Here is a 26,120-nt window from a genome sequence, read left to right on the forward strand (position 1 = left end):
ATTGGAATCTTTATGGGTTGACCAGGGTCTGAGTACTAGTGAGTGCTTGGAAAATTGTCAGTTAAAGGTGTTGGGGTTGAATTGGAATACTAAAGAGGACAGTTTGTCATTAGATGTAAAATCTTTGTTGAGTAATTTATCTTCGTTGAAAAATACTAAGCGTTGTGTGCTGCAGACAGCCGCAATGATATTTGATCCAATGGGTTTTTTGTCTCCTTTTGTTGTAAGAATTAGATGTTTAATGCAAGATATTTGGAAAATAGGTGCAGATTGGGATGATGAATTGCCAGAAAATTTGACTTTGAAGTGGAGGAAGTGGTATGGGGAGATTAAAGATTTAGATTCATTAACGGTAGAAAGATATTTCTTTTTAAATGTGAGTGACCTTAGGGATTCTGTTGAAATACACATATTTTCGGACGCGTCATTAGTGGCTTATGGTGCGGTTGCATACTTTAGGTATAGTAATAAGAAGAATGAAGTTTCGACATCCTTTATAATGTCAAAGGTCAGAGTGGCACCGTTGAAAAAGTTAACGCTTCCGAGACTGGAATTGTTAGGAGTGTTAGTGGCTGCAAAATTGTGCAAATATTTGTCTGGTTTATTTAATAATTTGTCTGATAGAGTAATATTATGGACGGATTCAGAAATCTGTTTGTGTTGGATTAGAGGTTCATTTAGGGAGTGGAAACAGTTTGTTGCAAATCGTATTTGTCTTATTCAAGATTTGACTTCGCCTAGTATGTGGAAATTTTGTCCAGGTTTAATGAATCCAGCAGATAAACTGACAAGAGGTGAATCATTGAGTTTGTTGAAAAATGACAGCGTGTTTTAGCGCGGACCAAAGTGGTTGACTAGTCCTAGTGATGAGTGGCCGTTGCAGAAACAATACTGTTCGAATGACGCGGCGAAAGTTGAACTTTTGAAAGTTAGTGTTAACACGGTTGTTTCATCGTACAGTCCTGTATTAAAAGTTAACGACTTTAGTAATTTCAAAAAATTACTGAGAGTGACTGCATGGGTGTTAAGATTTATTTCGAAGTCCAGAAAATTATCAATTGAAAAGGGTCCACTGAGTGCTATAGAATTACAAGAAGCTGAAGAGATGTGGATAAAAACTGTGCAGTGGGAAGTGTTCCGCGAGGAAATTCAAAGACTTCAAAAGAATCAGCAGATTAATAAATATTCTAAGATTTATTCCTTATCTCCATATCTGGACGAGACTGGTGTTCTTAGGGTAAGAGGACGTCTAAAGGAGGCTCCATTGACTGAAAATGAAAAACATCCAGTTTTACTTCCGAAATTTGCGGAATTGGTGATTTTTCATGAACATCTTCGTGTCTTTCATTCGGGTGTATCATCAACTTTAGCTCAAGTGCGTAAGAAATTCTGGATACCGAAAGGAAGACAGACTGTGAAAAGAGTTATTTCTACTTGTTTAATCTGCAAAAAATATTCGTTAAAACCAGCTAAGCAGTTAACTGGTCAATTACCCTTGGAACGTATTGCTGAAAGTCCACCGTTTACTAATGTGGGAACTGACTTTAGTGCTGCAATAACTGTTAAATCTAAATTAACCAGTTGTGAGAAAGTGTACATTGTATTACTTACATGTGCCGTAACTAGAGCGGTTCATATTGAAGTGGTGCAAGATATGTCCGTAAAAAGTTTTATATTCGCTTTGAGACGTTTCCTAGCAAGAAGAGGAAATACAAAAATAATATTTTCTGATAATGCAAAGACTTTCCGTTCATCTTGTGAAATACTGAAATCTTTTCGTAAAATAATAAAGCATCCAGAGCTGCAGAATTTTGTAGCGTCGGAAAACATCATTTGGAAATTTATTCCAGAACGTTCTCCATGGTGGGGAGGTTTCTGGGAACGATTGATGAAAAGTATTAAAGACCCGCTGAGAAAAATACTCGGTAGAGCTCTGTTGACATTAGAAGAGCTTGCTACCATCCTTACAGAAATTGAGTTTATTTTGAATAATAGACCAATTACCTATGAGTTCAATGATTTAAATGAACCTATTGCATTAACACCTTCATGTTTTTTATTTCCAGGAAAGGACAAGATTAACTTTCCAAATTATTTCCTTGAGGTATTTGACAAAAGCTCTAACCAAAAGACTTTACAGAAACGTAAATTGTTCCAGACTCGTTTAATCAAGCAAATTTGGTCTCAATGGAAAGAACAGTATTTATTGCAATTGAGAAGTGCTCATAATTTTTTAGTTCCTCACTCCCAACAGAACTTAAAAATTGGAGATGTAGTGCTTGTTGAAGGACCTTTGAAAAATAAGTTACTGTGGGACATGGGTGTGATCGATAAAGTTCTCATAGGAAGAGATGGCAATGTACGTGCATGCATAGTCCGCACGTCTAAAGGTTATTTAAGAAGAGCAATTCAACTACTCTATCCATTCGAAGTGACTGTTTTGTAATGAAATGTATTGTTTATTGAATGTTTAAATTAGTTTAAATTGATAGATCTGTTTAATTTATATTAAGTTTTAGTGTACTCATTAAAGAGTACAGGTGGGGAGTATGTAGAAAAGCTTTTATGTTTTTTAAAATGGCAACAGTATTAGCCAAGCAGTTTGGTGTATATATACCCAGTGAATTCATGTTCAAGTGCTTCTGTTAGTTCTGTTATGATTTTAATTTATGTTCGTTCATTTAGTTCATAATTTTTCTTCAATAAAATGTTTTAAGTTAATTGGTTTCATGTATCTGTTATAACCGCGTGGCAGAAGAGAGTAGGAAGTTGTTTCGCGATAATACTGGCATCCATTCCGCCAGTAACTTTTACCGTAAAATCCTATTTTGCTGTACATTTTTACAATAAAATAAACGCGAGTTAAAAACGCAAAATACGCGCAGCAGTTTCGATTTCGGGTCCTTCGGATTGGCAGGCGGCACTGCTGCCCACCATACGAGTAAGAACACATCTAGTGAGGGGGAATACTTAGTCATCTGCTTTGCACTGTAAGTTCCGTTCTGTATCAATTGGCGCTGCAATCGTTTATTTATTTCGGTACAATTCACTGTAATTTTTTCTGTACTGTGAACACTCCTTTTTACAGTAATATTTACCATACAAGTACGCTGAGCCTATAACAGTGTAAAAGGGCTACATGAAAAAACATAAATAGTTTCCGGACATACAGGACATGCATGAAATACACCGCCAGCTCAGTCAATTCCAGCCAAGGATTGCAGTTTCGTGCTTATCAGCACTCATCAGCCCGGCATAGGAGTGACTGAGCTGGAGGTGGAAAACGTCTTAAGGAAGCATAGAGTGCCAAACAAACTGGTAGCTAACCCAGAATTAGCACTGACCAGACGAGTGACCGAAACAATGGCTCGGTTCAACTCAAATATTGAAGGCAAGGCAGGTAAGTTACCGCCCTATAAGCCGGGGCTAAGGCAGAAATACATTAAATACACCGCCAGCTCAGTCAATTCCAGCCGAGGACTGCAGTTTCGTGCTTATTAGTACTCATCAGCTCGGCATAGGAGTGACTGAGCTGGAGGTGGAAAACCTCTTAAGGAAGCAAACAAACTGGTAGCTAACCCAGAATTAGCACTGGCCAGACGAGTGACCGAAACAATGGTTCGGTTCAACTCGAATATTGAAGATTCGAGTTGAAAAGTTATTGTCAGTAACATTTTAAATATTAATCGAGCCCTCCTAATATTCAATGCAGTATTAATTTCATTAATATTAAGCTTATTTGTAATTTTAAATAAATTGTACAATTAGTCAAGTACATATGGGGCAAAGTGAAATAGTTTGTTTCATTTACTCACTCTTTCATTTAATCTAAATCACTTACGTTTTCATTTATTAATTCATTCATTTACATTCCTTCATTTAGTAATTCACTTATTTATTCATTCATTCACTTATTTTCTTATTCATTCATTCTTTTACACGCTCTTTTTTTTTTCAATATCAATTGATTCATTCATTTTATTATTCATTTATTCATTTAACCTTTTATTTACTAATTGTTTTGATCAAAAATATGTTTTATAATTTTTGACTGTTTGCGTCGAAACAGTATTTTGCGTCGAAAAATACTGTTTCGACGCAAGTTTTATTATAAAATAGAATGTTCTTTCTTTACATGCTTTAATTTCCAAAACTAATTTCCGATTTGTTCATTTCGAAAAAGATCAGTTATCTTAACCATTTCACTTTGCCCCACATTCCCCTACTAATACTCATGGTCTTACTTTGTGGTTCCCATACATCACAGTCGCAGCCAGGGCACTGTCCGACTGGGACATCTTCCCGGATCTTGCAACCGGCTGGACATTTCGGTGGTGAGCACAGAAAATCGTCGCATTTACAGAAGGGGCAGGAATTGGAAATGGTCACTTCTGAGCAACCAGCTGGACAGTGGACAGGAGAACACTCAACCCCACTCAGCCTGCGGGGAGCTGTAACAAAACGTTTCGTTAGAAAGGGGAAACGAGAGTTTAATTTTAAAGAAAATTTGAAACACTAACATATCATGTATACATCACATCACACCCGAGGGTCCCCTGTTCCTATCACAGTAGTGACTTACCTAGATTAGGGACCCTTGGGAAGTTGCAACCTTTTTTATTTAATTCCAAAGTAACAGAATAGAGAATTTAGAAAACAGTAACCGAATACGGAATACGAATAACATAATACAGAATACAAATAACAGAATACAGAATTTTGAGCATTTTAAAATTTTAACATAAAACATAAAATACAATAAATATAACATAAATAACAAGTTGTCAATACACTATGATATGAATGCTAGGAAAAAGGGCCTACGTGGTACTTTGGAATAGAGATCCTCCTGAAGACAATAATTTGAAATTTTCATTCATTCTCCGCGTGTTGTGTGGGTGAGGGATTGCTTGTTTAATTCGTTGCTGTCTTGAGATATTTGTGGGACATCGTAAATGCAGGTGATCTGTCAGCGTACAATCGAATAAATAATGTTATGTATCACCCACACCCCACCACACACGCACAGTGGTGATTCGATGAGACCAAAACGATGGCGATATTGAGGGAATGGTCCATGACCTGTTAAAAAGACGGTGTGGCAGCGATGTGAGACTATGGAGGTAGGAGTTATTCCTACATCCATGTGTGAGACACTCGGAGAGAGCTTGATTGTGGGGAATACGTCGTAGACCCCTCTGCCCGTCTCCGCGTGATCCCACCTGGCCAGTCCGTCTTCAATTGGGTAAAAATCAAGTATTTAAGATAAGATTTAAGGAAGGGCAACGTCAGATCAGGACATCATGTATACAGTGAACTCTCTCTCCATCTGAACACTCCCTAATGTGAACTCTCCGATATTCTGAACACATTTTGAAGGTCCCGGAGAAACTCCAGACTTAGCATAGGCTGACCTCTCTGTACTCTGAACACCCTGTACTATGGTAACCCCAGCATTATGAACGTGGTTTCTAACCCCCTTCAATTATTATCTCTCTATAAACTGAACATGTTCCCTATCGGTACTCGGGAATTTATATGAATTAAGGGGCCACAGTACCTTTCAAACATTTTTTTTAAATTTAAGTAAATTTTATATTACTTTGAAACCATAACATGCATACCTATTTCTTAATCAATAATTTATTTTCAAAACTTAAAAATATTGCCTACTTTTTTAAAAATTCAAAAAATTGAGGAAAATTTCAATTTTCTAAAAACCCTAAGGCTTTTTTATTTTTGCACTAATTTAAAAAAAGTTTTTTGCTAAACGATCACTATAATCACCTCTAAAAATCTGTGTATTCATTTGCTTATGAGTTCATTAGAAAATTTTCTGTGATTAATTACGTAAAAAATCAAAGCTTTTTTTTTTTTTTAATTTGGTTTTTAAAGGTTTAACATGCTTTAAACATTTGAATAATTTATAAAATGCTTATCCAATGCACAGTTTTGTCAAATATGTTATCCCAATTGCAAAAAGCATTACTTTAAAGCTGTATCTTTAATAGAAAAAAAATCCTTAGGGATTCTAATGACATGAAAACACAAAAATACCATCATCGAGAAAAAGCAATTTCAAGTTTTTCTTTTACATAAGAACGCATAGCGAGCATGGCCTAAAACCACGCATAACTTTTTAAATAGAACTAAAGCAATGAAACTTTTCCCCTGTGTTTAGAATAGTTTTTAGGTTCGAAATAAGCGATAAAAAAATTTTTGATCGTTTAATCACTTTTGAGGTACTGTAACCCCTTAACTTGTAAAACCTGCAATACCTTCTCAATTTTATCACAATGATTGAAAAACATTAAGAAGATGAAGAGAGGAATAAGAAAGATTATTTTCGTGGATATTGCGGCATTTCATGAAATCAGTCCACTGAGCAACATGAGCCTGAACTTTCTGCCACTGAACTGTGAGTCCAACGATTCACCAGTGTATATTAGCTACCAGTTTGGTTGGCACTCTTGACTTCCTTAAGAGGTTTCCCATCTCTAGCTCAGTCACTTTCCTATGCCGGGCTGATGAGTGCTGATAAGCACGAAACTGCAGTCCTCGGCTGGAAATGACTGAGCTGGCGGGATATTTCATGTATCTAAATATTGGTTTTGTGAACTTCAAGTTCCCACACCGCATTAGTCTAAACATCGCTTTGTTAGTGTGTATAAAAAACCACTCCACATTTGTCATTTACTTTTTAAATTCCAAATGTGAAAGTGATGAAATATTGTGTCAACTAAGCACGCTGTTACATCTAAAGATTGTGAAGATGGAAAGAAAAAAAGAATTTTTGTGACAATTTAAGAAAAGGTACAGATTTTTGATACGTTTGAATAACTAAAAAGGGAATCGAAGGCAGCACGACATTTAAATATGAGTAAATTTTCCATACGTACAATTGAAAGTAAAGAAAAGGCAATCCGTAAAAGTCCGGAGAAATTAGTTTTAATATGAATTCTGCAAAGTCGTATCTCAGCAAATTGAAAAACCGTATGAATTTGGAATCTGCTCTTGTATTGTGTATTATAAAGACCCTGAAGGGGAGGGGGGGTTACCACAGATGGAAACGTTCGAGGCAACTGTACTATTCAAAAATATATAAGAAAGAACGATTTGATTGGGCAACATAAATCATCTTCGATTGTTTAGTTTTAAATTATAAGTGTATCTACTGTGCAGTGGTATACGCCCAAAATGTCGCGGCCAAAATGTCGCGGGCCAAAATGTCGCGGCCAAAATGTCGCCGTCCCAAAATGTCGCCGTCCCAAAATGTCGCCGTCCCAAAATGTCGCCGTCCCAAAATGTCGCCGTCCCAAAATGTCGCCGGTCCAAAATGTCGCCGTCCCAAAATGTCGCCGGTCCAAAATGGTGCCGGTTCAAAATATCGCCGGTTCAAAATGTCGCCGGTCCAAAATGTCGCCGGTCCAAAATGTCGCGACCAAAATGTCGCCGGCCCAAAATGTCGCCAGTCCAAAATGTCGCCAGTCCAAAATGTCGCCAGTCCACAATGTCGCCGGCCCAAAATGTCGCCGTCCCAAAATGTCGCCGGTCCAAAATGTCGCCGGTTCAAAATGTCGCCGTCCCAAAATGTCGCCGTCCCAAAATGTCGCCAGTCCAAAATGTCGCCAGTCGAAAATGTCGCCAGTCCAAAATGTCGCCAGTCCACAATGTCGCCGGCCCAAAATGTCGCCGGTCCAAAATATCGCCGGTTCAAAATGTCGCCAGTCCAAAATGTCGCCGGCCCAAAATTCGCTAGTTCAATTGGTACGAAAAATTTAAATGTACGTCGATGCTTTTCAGCATAAAAGTTGCGAAAGAATATTAATTGCCTTTCAAAGTAAGTTCCTTCAAAAATTCCAAACGTTTTCTCCTGTCTTAATTCGTAAGCATCAGATTAATTCCAGAAAATTAATAGTTTTCAGAAAAACATACGTTTTTCTGTATACTATTAAGAACGTAAACATGCGAAAGGCTGCTGCAACGGATTTCTCTTTCTCGTTTAATCTGATTAATAATAATACTCAAGATGTAAAGCAAAGGATCAAGATGTAACGCAAGGATTCAGACAAAAAATTGGTATGGAAGTAAAACTAAACTGTTCTAAAGGCGAATAAAAGAATAGTGAGGCGCTATGTGAATATGGCAAGAGAATAGGCGGTTTGTATTTTTTGGCGTAATGAAGTAAAAACAAATAACTCCTTCACTCTAGCATATTATTACCTTAGCGACAAGTCAGTAATTTAGGGGATCAGGCGGAATGGCCCCCGACTTTGAATTTTTTTTTATATGTACAAGTGGAAGTGCTTTTTATAGCAATCCTATGAAATTTGCATTGGTTATATGCCCGTTATCCTCCCTCTCCCCTTTTACTAGAAAAATTCGAAATCACGGGCCAGGGTGGAAATCAAGTAGAAAGGTATCTTAATGAAATTTAATTTTCTCATAGATTTTTTAACATCACCCTAAGAACTGTAAAAAAAAAAAAAAATAAATAAATAAAAACTGTACGTTTTCAGCGAGATATACGTTGGTTAAAGTAAGATCAAAACTGTTCTGAGACTTTTTCTGGAAATGAAACAGAAGAAGTTTAACCAGACTGCTCGAGACATTCCTCTGAGAGGACATTTGTATGTCCTTTGCGACCGGGATTTTGGGACAGCAAAACAAATGTTTAACAGAGATGACAGATTATTGCCGTGGAAACTCTGTCTTATGAGTAAAATTCTGAAATTACGTTGAAATCTTCACCGTCAAATCTTTTGAAATCAATGAAACCCGTAATTGCTAAAACAGGTGTCTTTCACTCAGATTTTTGAAAAACGACTCTACGCGATGACAAATATTTTCAATTCTCAACATTCATGAAATTTATATATTCGATAGAACATCAAGGGGGACAATTTCAGAACAGCTATTTTATTAGAGGTTTTCAAGAGGATACTTTCATGCTTGCGAAGTAGCGCTTGTCAGCTGAATCACATTTTCCAATTTTAAATAGAAAAGAAAAAATTTCACAATGTAGGGTGAAATAACTGATATCAATGAGATTATTCAGATCAATTTTGACCTAGACTTATTTTTAAAATGAGTTTCAAAAAGTAATAGTTCTAGCTCAATATAGCTTGGTAATTCAGAAAGAAAAGAATACTGATAATAATAATAATAAACAAATAAGTTTTCCCCTCTCAGAAAAAAATGCTGTTTTAATTATTGAATTTTTACTACGCAAATTGTATAAGAATGCAAACTCAGTTTTTATTTAACACCCACGATAGTTAAAGTGCTACAAAAATGAGAGGAATACACGGCTAATTTAGATTTTATTGATATCTTGCTCAACCTCTCATATTTAAATTCAGTATATTTTTCATTGTTTATTTAATTACACTGACTCACGTAAACGATTACGAAACTCAACTTAGAACGAAAATAAGGCTTGTTTTCGTTTAATTTCACTTGCATACTACATTTTTGTATGAATCCTCGCATTACTTCTTGAGATATAGCAGTCACATAAAACGATTAAAAATATTCGGTGATCCATCCTTTTGGGATGACTGAAGCCAAAAATAAATGAGCAACTCGCCCTTTAAGATATACTTGTTGACCAAATTTTGTCTTAACCCTTGTACAGTAGACCCTCGTTTTACGCGGGTGTTATGTTCCACGGAAATGCTGCGTAAATCGAAACCGCGTAAATTGAGACCTAATATCAAAAATAGGGAATGGGTTCAAAATAGGGATTAGGTTCCGTAGATAAAAAAATACTTCATTCTAGTGATGACTAATTGTATGAAAAGTTTAATGTGTACTTATATCGATTTTTATGCATAATATGCATAAAGAAAACAAACTATTTTCGTGTTCTGTTTATGAAAAAGAGCTGGCTATGATAGTCTTTTGGTAGTCATTAAGAATTTTTCCTCTAATTCTTTGCTGAGCATTAACGCATTCATGACCACTTGCGTCATTTCCTTGATAAAATCTTTCTTTACTAACAAATTAGAAAAAGATTATTTCTATTGCCTACGAATGGTTCAAAATTTTCAATGTGAGCGTTTTTGGTTGTGTGTCACCGGAGTCGGTATCCTCGTTGGTTTTGACCTCCTTTGTCACTCCTAAAAGCTCTTCTTCCAGTGAGTTCTGAACTGTGTGAGTTTAATCACTTTACTTCTATAATGGAAAAAGCTCTGGAACCAATCGCATAAAATGTCTCCAAGGACCCAAGTTCGATTATTAGAACGCCAAAATGCAGTTAGTTACGAGTAATCTGCAATCTATAGGAGCTTGGGTTTTGAAAGAGAGGAAAATGTTACCTGTTTGCATTGCCGCATCAGCGTAAAACCGAAACTCATCTGCGTAAATAAAATAAAGGTGTCAAATCTTCAACCGCGTATAATCGAAACCGCGTAAAATAAACCTGCTGAAAACGAGGGTCTACTGTATTACTTTTTGAGATATATCAGTCACAGATTAAAAAAAAAAAGGAAAAAAACATTCGATTGCTCCACCCTCAGGTGTTATTGGCCCCAAAATCTGTCCCCCTGCTGCTTCCTAACATTTATTTGATTCCGTTCATCCTTTTTTGAGCAATGACAGTCACGCATATCGATGAAAACGTTCAGTTACTCCACTATCTTGAACGAATTGACGCAAAAAAACCACGCAGCCCCTAAATCATGTATGGGTACTTGCGGGTATCGTTCGAATTCTTACCACAGGTTTTGACGTAGAATGGCCCCAAAAAATCGGTCACATACAAACGCATACTATTCTTGAAGAAAAGTTTTAAAAAATTTATCGAACGTCAGAACTGAACACCGTCAGAACGTTTTACAGTTGGTAGATAGCGAGTCACAAGAAATAAGATAACGTAACGCTTGTATTCTATTTGTTTGCTGAAAAACAGCCGAGAGTTGCGAATCAAAACGGAATAATCTTTTTAGAATTCATCAAGAAACTCAGTTAGTTCAGTCCCATTTTTAACGAAGACATTCATTAACATTTGCATTTTTCTTACCAACTGAATGAGCGAATTTTGGTTCTACGACATTTTGGGCCGGCGACATTTTGGACAGGCGACATTTTGGCCCGGCGACATTTTGGACAGGCGACATTTTGGCCCAGCGACATTTTGGCCCGGCGACATTTTGGACCGGCGACATTTCGGCCCGGCGACATTTTGGGCCGGCGACATTTTGGATCGGCGACATTTTGACCCGGCGACATTTTGGACAGGCGACATTTTGGCCCGGCGACATTTTGGCCCGGCGACATTTCGGCCCGGCGACATTTCGGCCCGGCGACATTTCGGCCCGGCGACATTTTGGGCCGGCGACATTTTGGATCGGCGACATTTTGGCCTGGCGACATTTTGGACAAGCGACATTTTGGACCGGCGACATTTTGGCCTGGCGACATTTTGGACAAGCGACATTTCGGCCCGGCGACATTTTGTCCCGCGACATTTCGGTGGCGACATTTTGACCCCAAACCCTGTGCAGTACTATAATAGTGCAACGGTTTATTATTACTACATACTGTACGCACCGCACGGTTTGTTTTATTTCTCCCTTTCCCATTGATTGTTGATTTTGTGCATCGTAACAATATTTTACGTTGAATAATATAGCTTTTTTAAAAATACAGTAAAAATTCTGTTTTATATGTAATAAACTGTAATATATATTTCAGAAATTGTTTAAAACAGTTTGAAGGGTGTTTAAAAGTGTCTAATATAATTGGGTATGTTAATAAAAAATTTGTATGCATACCCTTTTCCACAACGCGAAACGTAAACTTACGCGATGGGTCTTGGAACACATCCCTCGCGTAAGCCGGGATTCGACTACTTTAAGGTGAAATTAATTTTTAGGAACCAATTTGTACTTCTGACATTCATAGATATCCATTTCACAACCAAGTGACGGATCAGATTGGTAACATAGGCTTCCGAAGCTGTTTGTGGAGAAGAAATGTCTTGAGCAAACAAGACTCGAGATCAAAAATGCCCGAATTCGACACTAAATCAAAATTTCATGCCTAAACTATTGTTGTTCATGTTGGGTGTGTGTTAAGTAGTTTTGAGGTTTTTTACGAACACATATTCATGAATAATGAAGTACCCAATTTCTTGAAAAGTGAGATAATTCAATATTGTGTTTTTATTTCCAAAATACTATTTTTTTCCATTTATAATGTCACAATAACTTATATAAATAAGAAATTAAATATATAACTTGTAAAAAAGTTTAGATTTTGTGTTTAAATATTTATATTTTGTGCATTTAAACTATTTTTGCATTCGAAGATAGTGTAAATTGGGAAGAAAAACAGGTGCATTTTTGGTTTATTTTGCTGCTTTTTGGAAATTTAAAGTTACTCTATTGAAGTAAAACTTGTCTGAGATATTAAAGTTACCAAGAGTTAACATTTACCACCGCAAACATTTTTTAAATCATATATTTTTAATTTTGTAAAAAAAGTTTAAAAAATCGATTTTTTTTTCATTTTTGGCTTATTTTGCTGCTTTTTGGAAATTTAAAGAAATTACTCTATTGAAGTAAAATTTTTATGAGATAATTATGTTACCAAGAGTTAACATTTACCTCCTCGAAAAATTTTCAAATCATATATTTTCAATTTTGTAAAAATTTTTCAAAAATATCGATTTTTTTGCATTTTTGGACATTTATGAGGCGATTTTGGAACCTAAAGATATTATCCTAGAATGCTAAAATTTTAGGGGTGATCTAAAGAGCAACTTTTGAGACATAGGCATTTCGAAATTCGAAAAACAAAAATTTTCACTTATAACATAATTGTTAGCCTCATGCCCCCTCCCCCCTTCAAATGAGCACCCCCGCTTTATCATTAGAATAAACTGCTGGAATTCAAGATCATTAATTATTTCAAGATTTTCGTAGATTTTTCTCTATGGCAGATCTTAATCTATGGATCATAATGCTAGGACTGCCAATCCCCAATAAGTACGATTGCCGCCCTCATTTTTAATTTTTCCGAGCCCCCCCCCCCCCCAAAAAAAAGTCTCCACTTAACAGACTGAAATACTTTTAAAATAAGTTCCTTGATAATTTCAATGGCATAGTCAACTTCAAGACCCCCCCCCCTCCTCGACCGAACGGTACCCTGCTCTAGGTATTGTTATTCGAATGTTTGCTGGAACATTTGCTTATCACGATGTTCGATGACTTTTCTGTATTTCAGATCTTATAATGTATGTGATGTAGCTGGGGATGCCAATTTTCCTCCCCAAGTGCGGTAGCTCCCCTCAATTTTATCACCCCCCCCCCCCCCCCCCAAAAAACGAAAGAAAAACACTACTATCTTTTTAATGGATTAAAATCCTTCTGTAAAAAATTTAATGGCATTGTCTGCGTCATGACCTCCCTGCCCCCTGCAAGGGCTGTTATTATTCTTATATGTCTCTATTGCTATTATTATTCGCATAAATTCCCCCCCCCCCTCAAATTTATTGCGCTTCCCTTTATGCACGACCTTTTACTGAAGAGACTAAACTCCTTTTAAAATAACTTCTCTGTTAATTTCAATTGTATGCTCAGCATCAAGCCCCGCTTCCCCCCCCCCCCCCCATTGGGCACGCCTGCTTTAGCTGTTATTATTAGTACAGTAAAATTAGGCCAAAAAATGGCCAAACCCAAACATCCAAAAAAACAAAAGGTGAAACCTGTTGCAAATTACTTCTTACCCTTCCAGCAAGAAGGGGTAAAAAGTCCCAGCACTTTGCGCGTCGGGTTTTGGGGGGAAGAGGGGGACGAAATACTCCTCTATTTAAATAAAAATAATTTCTATTACTTAAAAAGAAGTTCTCAAACCTGGCAGAAACCACTCTATAATGGTAAAATAATAAACTCTCACAGAAAAAGATTCTAATTAACAGGGGTGCAAAGGCGAGGGGAGGGGGTGGGGGGGGGGAGGTTCATGGAGCAGCTTTGCGTCATTGGAATTTTTTAGGCAGTTTTTTCAAGGGGCATTTCTTCTCTTTTGAGGGCTTTTATTCTGGACGGATACTCCGTCACACTTAAGGGGTGCACCATCGCCTTTTTTTTGGGGGGGGGGGGGGAGGGGGACTGTGAATTTACATTCTAAAATCAACTATTGCTGTGAAGTTCACGAAAAATTTCCCCTGATTTAAACTTTTCCAAAGTACAAAATACTACACAATGATATGGTAATGTCAGAATGATAATTCTAAAAGATCTAAGCGAGCTCAGTAACCAAATTATTTGTGACTGGAGTTATTAAACTGTTTAGAGCGCTGGAAAACAAAATTCCTGTGCAGCATTAAAAAAAGTCCAAATTGACCAAATTTCCCTACTTCTTGATTAACAAACTTCAACTATTCTACAATCTTTTGCCATCACCGTAAGGGGGGACAAACCGAAATTGCCAATAGTGAGACGGGCAATGCTGCAATTCTGCACCCTTTAAGTCGGTGGGGGTTCTCATTTGCTAACACCGAGCTACCTCTCTTTTACGTAGCTGGTTATGCGAATTATCTTCTATCTATCTTCTTCTATCTATACATATAATAAAATAAGATGTTTGTGTGTGTGTCTGTGTGTGTGTGTGTTTGTGGCGCGCATCCCGGGAAAATGGTAAGGCCTAGAAAGATGAAATTTGGTATACAGGTGTAGATTTTGCTGAAGTTGTGCACCTCGGGCTTCGATTTTTGATATTTTAATTAGAAAAAAAGTTATTTAATGTTTTATGTGATTTTTAGCACTTTTTAGTACTTTTAACCTCACAGACCTCGAACCAATCGCGCCAGACAAATATTTTTTGCACTATAGAGTCCGAAATTTAATTTTAAATATGTTGAACAAAAAAATTTTGAAGATAGAGCAATTTTTGTATTTTTTATGAATTTTTGAAAAAACCTTTATTTTGCATTTTTTTCTGGGTTTAATTTTTTTCTAAACGCATCCCGTGAAAAATATAATAACCGCTTTTCTACAATTTTACTATGTAGTAGCCAGAACATTTCGCCCTCTACAGAAAAAAAAAGTTTTCAAAAATATTCAAAAGTTTTTTTTTTTACAATTTTTTAAAGGCAGAACGAAGATATGAGCTATCGCTTCACCGAAGATCTGCTGTCCGCTGCGAATATGACGTAACGCAACCACGTGATCAAACCTGAAGTGCGTAACTTGCCTTTTTCTTTTCTTCCTTTCGAAGGATTCATTCGCTTCTTTTTTCTTTCCAGGTATTTCATTTGTTTCTCTCTCTCCCCCCCCCCCCCCCCCGATGTTTTGCTAAACATTCGATTTCGGTTAATCAGACGGACCACATCGGATCGTTTTGGTCCCAGTCACTTTTTTTTTTTTTTTTTTTTGAATTTTAATAAAAACAATGATTTTTATACTTCGGCAAACTCCGGGTACCACAAAGACATCAATTTTATGTGCATTTTAATAAATAAGTAAGCGCGCTTTTTTGCATGATTTTCTTTTTGTTAGGGAATAAGATTGGAGGTTAGATCAAAATAAATAGAGATAGATGAGAAAATTTAGAGATGGATCGAATAGGTAGATAGATATACATTGAGTGTACAAAAAATGTTTTTTTTTTTTAATTTTGTTCTCGAATTAATACTTTTTTTCTTTGAAAAAAGATTGTTAATTACTATCAGAGGTAAATTTCCATGGATCTAGAGAAAGATAAATCTACAGGTCGATGTACAGTGAGAGATAGACCCCGTTATTTAAAGAACAACAACGGGGGTTGGGGGGGAGGGGGCGCCGCTGCGATTTGAAAACATTGTTAATTACTGTCAGAGGTAGATACGCATAGATCGTATAGATTGATTGATAGATAGATAGACAAATGCAGAGGTCGATATAGTAGATGGAGAGCAAGAAAGAGACATGCCCGTTATTTAAGGAACTTCGATGGGGTGTCAATGCCCCCCCCCCCACACACACCATGACTTTGAAAAAACAATGCTTTCAAGTAAAAGTGGAAGTGTTTTTTGTTATTTTTCGACAAAATTTGCATGAAGTGCAAGCAGTTTGTGTCTCCCCTTCCCCTCCTTTAAAAATATTCCAAACGACGGAACTGGAGATAGATCTAGAAAATATTTTATTTAAATTAATAATGATATAGATATAGATCGATTGATACCGCCACGAAACTTATTTAAGCAGCCGCCGAAGGCGGCAACATTGGCGTAAAAAGGCAGATGATAATATTGATATACAGAGAAAAACATTGATTAATACCGTCGCTAAATTGTCTATGCAGCCGCCGAAGGCGGCAACCCTGGCGTAAAAAGGCGGACCAGCTGGTCGCCGAAGGCGGCTAGTGCTAAATATGCAAACATATACTTGCAACACTATCTCAAACTTTTGAGTACATTATGCGATAAAAAAAATTTGATCACATCAAACATCAGCTAAAACATCAGCTATCCAACGATTTAACGTAGTGACAAATTCAGGTGGTCTAGAACCTGTAGTGATTCAACGATAGAACAAGTCTTAATGAGAGCAATGAGCAATACAACAATAGAATGCTAAATATTTATACCCTTTGTCTCCCAGTTTGGAAATCACAATCCGTTTCTAAAGCCCCCGGATGCTTGCTGATGATAAGGTGAGTTGGATGAGACCTTTAAACGTTCGGGTAGTAACTTCAAAGGATATTGAAGACAAACAATTTTTGCGGCATGTCTTTGTAAAGGAGGTAAACAGTTATGTCTTTAGCTTCTGTTACGAGAGTATTTACTATTTGTAAAGATGTATAAGCCCAGACCATCTTTTACACCGAATGATATGAACAGTAAAGATGGAATAACAAATTGTTAAAAACTTGTGGTACGAGTTATGCGTTGATCCTCCATTAGTATTCGATGAATATGGTTTCAGAAGGAAAGAAATCTTGTATCGTTAAAGTGCTATTATCTGAAACAAAAGGTTCATCCACCATCACAAAACAAACAGCTGGTGTTATATATTGAGGGCATTGAGAAGCTAAGGGATGTAAGTGGACATTTTCAGGTTTTGAATAAAACGCGTTTAAAGATAAGATCCTAGGTAGACTTTCATTGATTTTCTTTTCTAAATCATGCTGTATAGAAGCAACTACCAGATCTACTAGTACCATCTCTTGCCTCAAGATAGAGGAGAGGTTCACCAACCATTTGTACTGGTTATCTCCAAATTTTTAATTTTGCCACTTGCATCCCTTTGCTTCTAACTGCCTCGTATGTAATAGATGGAAGATACCTGCTTGATCATATTTTTGGTAATGATCTGTAAGCTTCAAGGAAATATGTCAGCAATGCAATGTATAGGTAATTTGTAAGTATGGGAAAGCTAGTGTCGTTTTTGATGGGTGCAAAGAAAGCACCACAGAAATATAATCTGCGTCCTATTACAACAGCCAAGCCTTCTGCTCTAGAAGACTTTCTGTGTCTCAAATCTTGTGCTTGCTCTGAGGAGTTCATTGGATATAGTGAATGTTTGAAAAGTCTGAAAATGGACTGAAGTGCTCAATTATATGCACAAACTGTGTTAGACATAGCTGCAACAATAACGATTTTGCTGAGGATCTAGATTCCAAAAAACATCTTGATAACGAATACATTTTGTTACAAGCTTAGGAGAAATAATTTAAAATCAAAAAACAGTTCAGAGTAATTTTTCTGGCCATTTAATCAAATTTGCACCATTAGAGGGGGGGGGGGGGGGGTAGGATAATATTTTAATATATAATTTCGTTTTGGGAGGTGAGCTACTGTTCTTTTGGGGTGGACAGTTCTGATTTAATGCATTTTTGATTTGCATGAAATAATACTTCTACTTAAAATAAAGGGGGGAGGGGGGAGTGAGGATTTATTTTATTCGGCGGAGGGGGGGGGGGGTGCTGTATCTTTGAGAAGAGGTGCACCATCGAATTTGGAAGATGGACACACTCGATTTCTAACTTTAACTTAGCATAAAATAATGTTTCCATATGAAGTGTATGGAGGGGGGTTCGGGGGTACTGCTTCGTTTTACGGGGATAGAGGGGTTTTGTAGCATTGGTGGGTTATGTCATCCCTCTTGGCGGTCAAACACCTTTAATTTCATGCTTTTAAATTTAGTATGACATAATATTCTCACTTTAAATTTACTCTAAAAATTCTGGAAAAATACCCAAAGCAGCAATTTTTAGATGCCCCCCATTCCAAAACCCGACGCACAATGGGATGAGACTTTTTACCTGTTCTTATTGGGAGGGTAATAAATAATTTGCACCAGATTTAGTTTTTTTTTTTTGGATGTTTGGGTCCGACCCCTATTTTTACTGTACTATATGCCAATAAACCGACAGACTGTATTCTTTTCAAGATGTCCAATGGCGTTTCTCTGTAATATATCTTAATATGCAGATGATGTAACTAGGGGTGCCCCCCCCCCCCCGACTGCGATGGCAGCCCTCAATTTTACCAAGTCCCCTTTTCCCTCAAGAATTGCAACCCACTAATGAAAATACTTAAATTTTTCTAAAGTAATTTCTCCAAACGTTTCTGTGGGATAATATGCCTCATGATCCCTAATTAACAAACCAACTCCTGTGGGTGAAAATAACTTTTTGATGGTGAAATAAAAAATCGTAATAAATAAACGATTGGCACCAAGAGAGCATATGGACGTCTGACCATCGAGGAGATGGAAAGGCTAACATCCGGTTTCAGTGGCGGCTCGTGAGAAGGGCCAGAGGGGGCCCGAGCCCCCTCACTTTTTTCAGACAACAAGTTAAAACTTTTTAGTTCTTTTTTTTTTTTTTTTTTTTTTTTTTTTTTTGTTAGCCGAGAGCGTTACCCAGCCTGTATGTCGTTTATTTTCCATAGCTTGAATATGTTTCTCACACGATTCAGGCTGTGTAAAATAAACAACATGCAGTACAGGCAGAAGCCTTCATTTGCACAAGATTAGACCGTTTGCTCCTTTCTTGACTCTTTGTCTTCAAGTAATTAGCGTACTATAATGACAATTTAGAGAAGAAGTCGTTATTTTTCCGAATACCTTACAACATCGCTTAAAATTATGTTTTTAGAGCTTCAATTTCGAGAGATTGCTGTCCCTAATGTTACCAAATATGGTCCGACAATCGCGTTTTTAAGTCTTCATTTTCAGAAAATATAGGGGCAAGGGCCTCCCGAACCACCCGCCTTCCTTCAATATCATCAAAAAATAGTTTTTTTTTTTTTTTTTTTTTTAACAGCCACTTATGAACACTTTTAAGTGGAATAGTCTCTGAACCCCTCCTCATACTATTATAGAATATTGTGCTTAAGTATTTAAGTCTGTAATTTTGGAAAACATTAAAGGGGAAGGCTTCAGAACCCCTGCCCGTAAAAATCTTCAACGTTTGTCTACAATTGCGTTTTTGGAACTGAAATTTCAAAAAATTGGAGCGGGAAGGGGAATTTTATTTCAATTTATTTTTCAAAAAAATAAAGAAAGGAAGAAAAAAAAAACGATCGGAGGGAGTCCCGGAGCTCCATCCCTTACCCTAACGTCAATAAATATGTCCTATAACTGCGTTTTAAGGCTTCAGTTTCGACAAATTTCCGGGTACCATTCTTTCTCCTAACATCAGCAAAGAATAATGTATAAATTGCGTTTTTAAAACTACAAGTTTCAAAACTGAGAAGTTTGATGAGCAAATCAAATCAATCAAATTGAAGAGATTTTTTCCCCTATTGTGCCCCTCCTCCCCTTAAGAATTATGTTCTAGCTGCGCCACTGCTGTGTGTTGGGTTGTATGTACGTATGTGCATGTATCGTTACAAAGAGTATTTTTTTAATTTAAAAAATGTCGTCCCATTGTTACATAGAAATTATTACTTGTTTTAAATTTCTGCTCATGTAGTTTTAAAGAAAATGTAAGAAGTTATCAATAATTTGAAGAAAATAAAAAGAGTTCAATTTTTTTTTCTTTGCATGTGCAGAAGGGTACACTAGCGTGTAAATAGCTAAGAAATTTTTTTCACTAGTTTTTTAATTTATTTATTTTTGGTTTCTTAAAATTTAGTTTATTAATTTTTATTTTATTTGTTTTAAAGCGAATACTGATATGTATTTTTATCTTCGTTAAAATTAATCAATTTATAATTTTTACACATTTCTCTGATCGTAATATTTTTGTACTTTTGTAATTTGGTCTTGCTTAAAATAAAATTAATTTTACTCATTCAAAATAGTTAATTATGTAATAAGATAATAAATAATATATTGCTATTAATTTTTTTTATTAGTATTGCTTTTTAAACTTAATTTATTTTGAAAAGCCAGGGGGGTGAAAGTGTCTCCCTTTGCTTCCCCATACCGGTGCCATAAGGGAGACATACTGCAGTGCTGGAAAGCGAGCTGAATATAAACGTGAGATTAATAATGTTCGTGATGTATTTTGTAGCTTTTCCCTAGCTGATTAATTAAATTTAATTTCTGAAAGTCAAGGGGGGGGGGGGAGAAGAGTGCACCAGCCTGCGGGCAATCATGGACATAAACATAAGATTAATATCTTTCGTGATTTACTTAGTAGTTTAAGTATTTAAAAGCTTGTCCTGTGTTTAAAATGAATTTAATTTTATTTATTATAATTATTTTAAGAAAGTTTAAATATTAAAAAAAATATTTATAAAAAAATCTTTTCTTTAAACCGGGGGGGGGCGAGTGCACCCATGATCTGGCCCCCTCGTTTTTTCAAGGCACGAGCCGCCACTGTCTGGTTTACAGGCGGAAATTAATTCATCTATTAGTTTTGCAGGAATGCCAGCGTTTGCAGCTGTGTTTTAATCTCCAAACTAAGCAGAATCACATTAAAATAAACGAAGTACTAGCTTCGATTTTTTATTTTTATGCCTCATTCAGATAGATCCGTCTTATTAACTGGACGTTTGCCAATTCCATATCATTTTTGACGCTATCGCAAGTGGTTTCACCAATACAGAAAGCTCTAAACAAAATGCTGGTAAAAAGATCTTTTGAACATCATGTTAGTAGTGTTAGTAATGGGAGAGAAAGAGAGATGCAAACACATTACAACAGCTTAAGAGAATTTATTTTTAGTAAAAAATATATAACTAACATTAAGCAGCATAAATTCATGCGTGGTTAATGGGTAATCAAACATTCAGCATTTTCCATATATACACAGTGTTGATTATTATTAAACATAAAAGATACTTTCTCCGTTATGGGTAAGTCACTTGGGTTAGCGACATGGTTTACTTTCTACTTTGGCAAAAATTGAAACTTACGCTTACATTGTCGCCATGTTTGCTCTTCTTTTTCTAATTTTGCTTTTTAATGGAGCATTTTAACATTTGTTTATGACTCGATATATTTATTTAGCTGATTACTTACATGTTAATGGAGCATTTCAAGTTATTTGGCGAATTATTTTTAAGAGATTTTCATGTTATTTAACAGTTTGCTTTTCTTATTTGGCTGATTTATTTTACTTTTATTGGCTGAATTTAATTATTTGGCGGAATATTTTCATTTTAATAGAGCTTGGAATCTTGTTTCATGGTTTGTTTGGTTTTAAATTCCTTTCAAAAGACAAAACAATGAGTGATATCGCCAAGTAAATAGTTTCTACGTGACTTTGGCCGTACATGTTGCCTATATAAAAAAAAGGAAAAATAACCATTGCGATTAAAAATGCGCCGTGACGTACCCATAACAGAAAAGTATCAAATACAACTTATATTTCAATTATGACAAGATCTAAAAGGCTGATTCTTCGTAATCATATAATACAAATATAACATCAGGAGAAAATTAGTTTCTTGCACTAATAAAATCAAACACTGCGATTAAAATCATTGCTCGTGCATTTGGTTCGTTAAATTGGTTGATGTTAGTTGTTAATAGCTATTTATATTTAATTAAACTTGCAAACATTCGCTTTTTGTGTTAGAACGAAAGGTAAAAATTGTAGAACGGGCTTTGGCCCTTAATAGCTTGCTTTCTTGAACTTGACAAAAACTGAAAAAATTGTTCTTTCGTCACCGCCATGCTTTCTTTTCATGCTTTAATTTTATATTTAATGGAGCTTATAGCTTTTTAATGCCTAGATATATTTAACTTAGCTGATTATTTTACATCTTAATGGAGTTTTTATAGCAGTTTAGCAAGCATTTCTTATTTTTAATATACGTGTATGTTTTATTTCATGCTAAAGGAACTTCTCTGGTTTTTAATGGGCTTAATTTAATTAATTAATTTATTTATTTTTTTTTGGGTTCCTTTTTGCATTATGATGAAACTTTTATTTTTATTCTGGTTTAATAGCTTGGTTCACTTTGGGGGGGGGGGAGGGGGCTATTTGGGAGAGAATTTTTTCCTTCATTATTTCTACTACACATCTCTAGAAATCTAAAAATTAGAACACAAATGAAGAATGGCTTCACCAAATGGTTGTGTTATGTCGCCTATTGTAAATTCATTTGTTCAAAAAGCACCTATTAAGGGGGTATATCTAAAAGCCCATTAAAAAGAGGAAATAATGGATGATAAGTAACTTTCTTATAACTTTCACCAAACATGCAGGGGCGACGAGAGGCCCTGTCAGCCTAGTCGAAAACTGTGGGTCTGGTCCTTTGAGGGACGCGGCTCGGAAACGAAGTAGTATACATTTTAACTATTTTATGGGGAGAAGGGCACAGCGATTAGTCTAATAAGAGGCTCACTTTGGCTCTATGCAGCCATGCAAACATGGCGGCCAAGATTAAGATTGCCTAACAGATGTAGGACGTTGCCAACGAAGGAATTTTTAGTTTCTAATACAGCGATAAATCCATTATATCGCCAATGTGCCCCAGTTCTTCACTCTAGCCAAAACAATTTAACTTAATGAACAAGTGAGCTTTTGCTCGAACCATTCATTCTTAAATTTAGAATCTTTGGGGTTAAAAAATGAATAAAAGTGACCTTAAAGTCATTTTATTACATATATGCATAAAATATTTCTTTTATTTAAAAAAAAAGTGTTTTGAGATGGATTTTTGACAGTTGGTCATTTGTAAAAGAATACTGACTCGTAGTGTTCTTCAAAAGGTATGACACATCATTATGTCTCTAGATGTAAAGCAAATGCTAGGAATTTTCTTTATACAGGGTGCCTCAAAACGACCGCATAAACTCTGCACAGCTAGATTCCTTGTTGGGAGTACATAAAAACGCCTCAAAGAAGCGTTCCTGTACGATCCATAGTTTACCGAGAAAAATACGAAAAACAAAGTATGACGTCACTGCTGGTGCAAGGAAAAACACTTTGTTGGACATATCAACAACAGTACTGTCTGACCATCGATTACATGGAAAGGCTAATATCCGGTTTATAGGCGGAAATGGACGTATCTGTTAGTTTGTAGGGATGTTGGTTTGTTTCAAATGTGCACTTTTGCCTCTCTATTATTTAGCCTTAGTTTTGGAAAAACGAAAATTTGCTCGCAGCAACATTTTTTTAATCTAAAGTATATTCGATCTATATTCTAACGACAAAAATCAATTGATTTATTTATTCACAACAAAGTTTTGAGCTTAGCATTTTGCTTTTACATTACTGAACGAAATGAAAATATTTTATTTTATTTTTGTTGTTTCCATGGTAACTATTCTTGTTTCCCCTTATTTTATTTTTGAGAATGCAATAAATGAATAAGGCTCAAGTGATATTATAAAACGCGTGCATCAAAACACCATCGTTATTTTCCCTTCTCCCCTGCTAGATTCATTCAGATGGAATCTTTACTTGGCAGATTGCCAAATTACATACAATCCTTGGTCAAACAGTATTTGCATATCTTTCCAGACGATAATGTTTTAAACGTCACTACACACATTTGTTGAAATGTCGTATACTGCTGTTGATATGTTCAATAAAATGTTTTTTCTTGCATCGGCAGTGATGTCACACGTTGTTTATCGTACTTTTTTCTCGTAAACTATGGATTGTACAGGAACGCTTCATTTGAGCAGTTTTTATGTACTCCCAACGAGAAATCTAGCTGTGCAGAGTTTATGCGGTTGTTTTGAGGCACCCTATATATTTCTTAGAAGTAACAAAATAATGCTTTAGAACACTGAATACATTGTATAAAATGCCCTCTGCTACGCAATTCCTTGTTCTCTTTGTATTTCTGGTTAGTCGTTAATAGTACCTGGAATTAACCAATAAATCAACAGTTAGATAGAGATGGCAGAAAAAAAAAAGAAAAAAAAATGCAAAGTAAACATTAGGTGGAGCAAAAAACACGATGGTCGAAGGGCCGGACCAGCTGGGTAGGGAAAAGTGAAGCAATCATACCACAAAGGAAAGTCTCTTGAGCGATTGGAATCTCTTTTGCCTCCGAAGGATAGATGAAATTTCCAGATTTTGAGCAAAAAAAAAAAAAAAAAACTACTTTTTCTCTCGAAATACATAAAACTCAAAACCAACTGCTGGTATCTTGTACTATTTACGTTCTTTTGCTATCATCATTTTTAAATTATTTATGTGAGTGCTTTTTTCTTAATCTACACATTTGAACTGGAAAATGGGATTGTTTCCTTCAGTCAAAAGTACTACTTTTAGTCACTGAAATTAATAGAATAAGCAAAAAAAAAAAAAGTCCGAGAAAAGCTTTCGTTTTCCCAGCGCTTAATGTTTAATTAATTTTTTAAAATGTCCGATTTTGAAAATAAGGTGTGGTCTTTATGACGTCACAAATGATCTACTTTGACGCATCTGTCTACCACGTTTCCACGTTATGATAATCAAGAAGCGAATTAAATATTGCGCTCTACGCTTGCTATCAACCATTTCGTTGCCAACACACGTGAGTAAAGATGCGAATTAAATATTGTGCTCTGCAAATGGCAACAATGCATGGCAGTTCATCATTTGTGATGCCATAAACAATGAAAGCGCACTGGTTAAAGTAATTTTTTTAAATATTAAACTTAGTATCCGACCATTTTTTAGAAAATTTGACTATGTTTTTAAGCCTACTCTTACAGATAAAATATTTTACAATTTTGGAAACGACCCCATTCGGACGACCGGATAAATTTGGGTCGGATAAACGAACTTCGACTGTGTTAGTTAAAGGTTGCTTTCGTCTAAAACTTTAAATTTTAATCCAGCCGTCGTCGGAGGCAAAAGATATTTTATAATCCTTCCAAAATTTTAGAATTTTCTGAATGATACGAATGGACACTTTTTCTTCAACCAGCTGTTCCGGACCTTTGAACTTCTGTATTTTTTCCCCCAACCTAGTAAATATTATTTAGTAGTATAGAAAGCGCAATTATTCAATATTTTCAATACTTTTATTACATGCAAACAGTATAGACACAATGGGAAAAAGAAAGAAGCGACACAATATTGGTAGGCACACCAAGTCGTTAATGAGAACAGTAAATTAGATGCAAAGTATAACTCATTGTGAAAAAAAGCGTCATTTTTGCTACCAAGAAATGTCTACTTGAAAATATAGCCTTTGCCTACTTTCTAAATGTCTACTTGAATACCTTAGCTTCCATTATACATGCATAAACAACTCACAGGTTCAAGGAAGTACAATTCAGGAATCGACGTTGTGACCTCGAACGAATTTGATTCTTTTCAGGGAGTTTACTGACAAAGGATAGTGTTATTGACGCTGAGTTGAGTGGGGTTATATAAGCAATACAAGGTAGGATCCAAAAGTAATGATCCTCATGTCATACTGACGTGTGCATTGTGCACAGCCTGAAGCTTGCTCCTCTTGACAGAGACGGTGGTGGTGGTTCTTGGCTTTACGCAGCTCAGTTGTCTCCCAGCTTTTGAAGCAGTACTATCGACCTTAACAATAATCCCAACTGTCTATTTCCTTTTGCCGAAACCTCCCGCGAATTTACGCATGCGTCAGATCTGCTCTGATTTTATCAAAACAGGGAGGAAACCCGGAAGTAAAAAAAAAAAAAAAAAAACATGTTAAGCAGTTCTTCCAAAGTAGCGTCGAAAACGACAGAGATAACAGTGCGAGTGGTAAGGGCCCATCTTCAACCTATCGTCTCTTTTTTAAATGGAATCTATCCCGAGTGCTAGTTTTC

The 26,120-nt window shown here is 36.0% G+C and overlaps 1 protein-coding gene across 1 annotated transcript in view; it reads right to left on the reverse strand.

Annotated features, from left to right (window-relative positions):
• LOC129225091 (kielin/chordin-like protein) overlaps positions 1-26,120 on the reverse strand; it is a 268,146-nt gene that overhangs the window by 159,254 nt on the left and 82,772 nt on the right. The window contains exon 10 of the mRNA XM_054859646.1: positions 4,245-4,451. Within this exon, the coding sequence (XP_054715621.1) occupies positions 4,245-4,451 (207 nt within the window). The remainder of the gene's footprint in view (positions 1-4,244; positions 4,452-26,120) is intronic.

Source organism: Uloborus diversus, chromosome 6 (assembly GCF_026930045.1).
Source record: "Uloborus diversus isolate 005 chromosome 6, Udiv.v.3.1, whole genome shotgun sequence".
NCBI lineage: Eukaryota > Metazoa > Arthropoda > Arachnida > Araneae > Uloboridae > Uloborus > Uloborus diversus.